General features: G+C 42.7%; 1 protein-coding gene across 1 annotated transcript in view; it reads left to right on the plus strand.

Moving 5' to 3' along the window:
- Window positions 1-3,748, plus strand: part of SLC16A5 (solute carrier family 16 (monocarboxylate transporter), member 5) — an 8,369-nt gene extending 4,621 nt beyond the window's left edge. The window contains exons 3-4 of the mRNA XM_009704796.1: window positions 852-1,718; window positions 3,507-3,748. Coding sequence (XP_009703098.1) covers window positions 852-1,718; window positions 3,507-3,748 — 1,109 coding nt within the window. The remainder of the gene's footprint in view (window positions 1-851; window positions 1,719-3,506) is intronic.
- Window positions 3,749-3,954: the final 206 nt, after the last annotated feature.

Raw genomic sequence — 3,954 nt, forward strand, 5'->3', positions numbered from 1 at the left:
GCTAGACTTGCCCTTCACAGCTCTTTAACACACACCTCATCCAACCAAGCTCACTGTAAAGTGCTTCTCTCTGGAAAAAGCTACAGGTCTCCAGAGGGCAAAATAGAGAGCAAAGATGTCTGTTCTTTTTAGTAGCTTCTCAGCCTTTTGTCTTTGAAGAAGGGAGGGTTTTTTTCAATCTTGAAACATAATATGTTGGGACAACGTTCTTCCCAAGTTCCCTGGGCTTGTATTTCACCACTCCCAGCCTGGGGAAGTGCGGAGACATCTTTTTCTAACAAAAGAATGTGTTGGTTTTGAACAGAAGTAACAGATGGTAACTTTTCCTTTCCAAATATTTCTCCTATGTGACTGATCAACTCTTGGTTTTTTCTAACACAGAGAAATTAATTTCTTCAGCCAGGTTACTTTGGGATCAATCCTGTTGGATCTTGCAAGCTAAGCTGTGTCCACTGCATAGAGAGAAAAACAAATGACTCCCTGAGCCCTGATGAAAGTGTCAGGAAAGCAGCACTGCTTGTTGCATGCGGTATAAAAACTTAAGTTTTTAATGAACAATTCCATAACAATTTTAGGAATGGCAGCATGCCCCAGACAAACATCAGCTTAGATCAGTATATTTAGTATACCCAAGAACACAAGTAGTTTAATTTACATACAACATCCTTCATCCCTTGTGTGGGGTTTCTGAGTATTAATCCCCAGGGGTTGTGCAGCCTGGCAGGTGAGGAAATGCTTCAGTAGCAGATGAAGTCGTCTGCGGGTACACCCTGGATTTAGGCTCTTTTCTCCCTTTAAGACAACGCAGAAGGATCACGCACTGTCATTTTCTCTTTTATTCTTACCTTTAGGTCTGGGATCATGTTTCAGTTTCCAGGCAGGAGTGACCGTGCTGGGCTACTACTTTGTACGGTGGCGAACGTTGGCCAATGCTATGGCATCCACTGGTGTCTCTCTCGGTTTCACACTGTGGCCGTTGCTTTCTCAATACTTGCTGGTTGAGATGGGCTGGAGAAACACTTTTCTTATCTTTGGAGGAATACTATTGAACTGTTGTGTTTGCGGAGCCATCATGAGACCAGTTCAGCTTGCATCAGGATCACTACTACAGTCACCCAAGCCTGGAGAGGAGGCAGGGAGAAGAGCAGAAGAGGCACAGCTGTCCAACGGAGCATCTTCTCCCCACCCCGAGCTCCAGCAGCAAACCAGAAGAACTGCATGCTTCCAAATGCTGCAGAAGTACCTGGCTTTTGACATCCTGTGTCAAAACAAAGGTTACCAGATTTACACCATTGGAGTGACCTGGATGATGATGGGGTTCGCATTACCCCATGTCTACCTTGTGCCTTATGCCATCCAGAATGGAGTGGAGGAACACAGGGCAGCCCTCCTCATCTCCGTTATTGGGTTCATTAACATTTTCATACGCCCTCTAACAGGGCTGCTCTCAGGACACAGAGTCTTCACAGGGAGACGCATCTACCTGTACATCCTGGCTGTGCTCCTCTGCGGGCTGAGCAACTTCATTTGTGTCATTTCAGCCGAGTTCAGCGTGCTCATCATCTACTGCATCATCCTCAGTATAGCCATGAGTGGCATCGGGGCACTCACCTTCCAGGTGCTGATGGATGTGGTGGAGATGGACAGGTTCTCAAGTGCTCTAGGGCTCTTCACCATCCTGGAGAGTATCACTCTCCTCATCGGACCCCCTCTCACAGGTGAGAAAAGCTATTGAAGCAGGCTGGGGAAAAATCGGTTGTTTAGACGCTGGTGACAAGTGTTTGGGAGCACAAAGAAGACAAACAGGGAGCTCCCAAACACATGCAGGCAGGTGAGCTATGCAAAGGGCGCAATATAGAAAGGAGAGTCAGAAAGAAATAATCGGCTCCTTCTCACAGCTGAAGGAGGGTCATTTTTCCAGCTGCCCAAGTGTCACTGCAGCAACAGCAGACAGCGAAAAAATTACCCACTTGGTAGGCAGCTTTGAGCAGGTGAGTTATGCAAAGGGCACAATATAGAAAGGAGAGTCTGAAAGAAATAATTGGAAAGAAATAAAAAGGAGGGTCATTTTTCTAGCTGCCCAAGTGTCACTGCAGCAACAGCAGACAGCGAAAAAATTACCCACTTGGTAGGCAGCTTTGATAGGTACGGGAGTGATGAGAGCTTTTTTCTAGTGAGTGACAAAACAGAGAGGAATTACTGTGGTAGGATCTTGCTGTCTATGAACTCTTTCACTGCTTTGCCAGTTTAAATTGTTCTATCTATGAAGCCTCAAGGAATTGCGAACATCCCATTAAACAAATTAACTGTGATCAGAATTATTACCAGTCCTACATTATTCAAGAGCCTTATAGTAAAAGCTTCTGTTCACTCTTCTTTCCAAGTTCTCAAGTGTATTCATTTTTCTCTGGAGACAAGAAAGGAGCTAGTTATAATCGCCAATCCAATAAATTATTCACAGATTTCACAGTTCACTCCAAATGCCACTAAGTGACCTGTCCAAGACGCACCTGCTCCTGCAGTACAGCAGCAAATTCAAAAGACTAACAAACAAGAAATGTGAACCTGAGCATGAATCCTCAATTCAGGCTTTAGCTCTCTTCTCCAGACAATGGACTGTGTGCTATTCAGCAGTAAATGATGTCTGTTCTGAGAATGGGATGATAACACGCACCATATTTCATGGTATTCCCTGGCATTAGTGTGTCAGTCACTTTTCTCAAAGTGCAAAAAAGGTCTTTTATTGGACATCTCTGACAGGAGTGGCAGATCGGTAAAACAAAGTACAGTAAAAGCAGCGCCATTTCTATTTGTAGTCCTAAAATCTGTTAAAGAAATGTACACTATGAAAAGAAACATCATCAACCTTTACTGAAGAATACAAGCAAACAAACATTATGCCAGTATTTCCATATAAATAATCAGCCTATAGAAGGCATCATATATTTGACCCGAGTACTGCCTTTCCATCTCTAACATTAGTGTTAAATTACTCATTTGATACATCACACTTCTAAATGTTTTATACTGAGGGCACTTAATGTTAGTCGTAATGCTTGCTGTGCTATGAATTTTCTTCTCCCTGATCACACACTATTAGAGACAAGTTTTCAGTTTAGAGATACTAACTTGCAATTTTTTAAGAGATCTCTATTTTTTCTGTTTTCTGACCTAGGATGTAACAGGGTCACTCATTCCAATATCCAGTGAGTGGCAGTGGCACAGGGGTCCTCTGCTAAGCAAACAAAATGCATCAGCAACTTGGGGAAAAGTTACAATTTCCTTTCTTTCTTGATTTCTCTGTGTGTTGAGAAATACTTTACACAGAGGCAGAAATATCACCTGAGTGGTGACTACAAGAAAATAAACAAACCCTAGATGCTTATCTTTTGTTTCTTTGCATATGGCAGTTTACTGAATGATTTAGGTTTAACAATTATGTAAATGTCACCCAGTTGCCTCTAATATGCATCTTCTCTTTGACTAAGCTGTGGCTTCTATTTCAGGACTCCTGGTAGACATAACTAGTGATTTCCACTATGTCTTCTACAACTCCAGTTTCTTCCTGATATCAGCTGCATTATTCATGGGGCTCAGCTTCTGTGCTCTGGAAAAAAAAAACAAATTGAAAGAAGCTTCAAAAGTACCTTTGGATAATCCCTCCAGATATCAATACAATGAAGTGCCAACTGAACCACAGTCTGAAAGTCAATCCCCTCCAGCAGTCATATACATCACAAGCATATGAAAAGACAGAAAGAAGAAAAAAAAAAAGAAACAAAACAAAACAAAAAAACACCAAAAAAAACCCAACAGAAGAACACAAGCAATTATGTAGCCTGTACAAAGCTACCCAAGGCCCAGCACTGATGGCAGATGAGAAAACAAGCTTCTGCTTTCCACAACTGCTGTCATCCTTCTGCCCTGCACTTCCACTCCGTGGGGCCATGTCAG

This window comes from Cariama cristata, unplaced genomic scaffold, assembly GCF_000690535.1.
Source record: "Cariama cristata isolate BGI_N322 unplaced genomic scaffold, ASM69053v1 scaffold11697, whole genome shotgun sequence".
Taxonomy (NCBI): domain Eukaryota; kingdom Metazoa; phylum Chordata; class Aves; order Cariamiformes; family Cariamidae; genus Cariama; species Cariama cristata.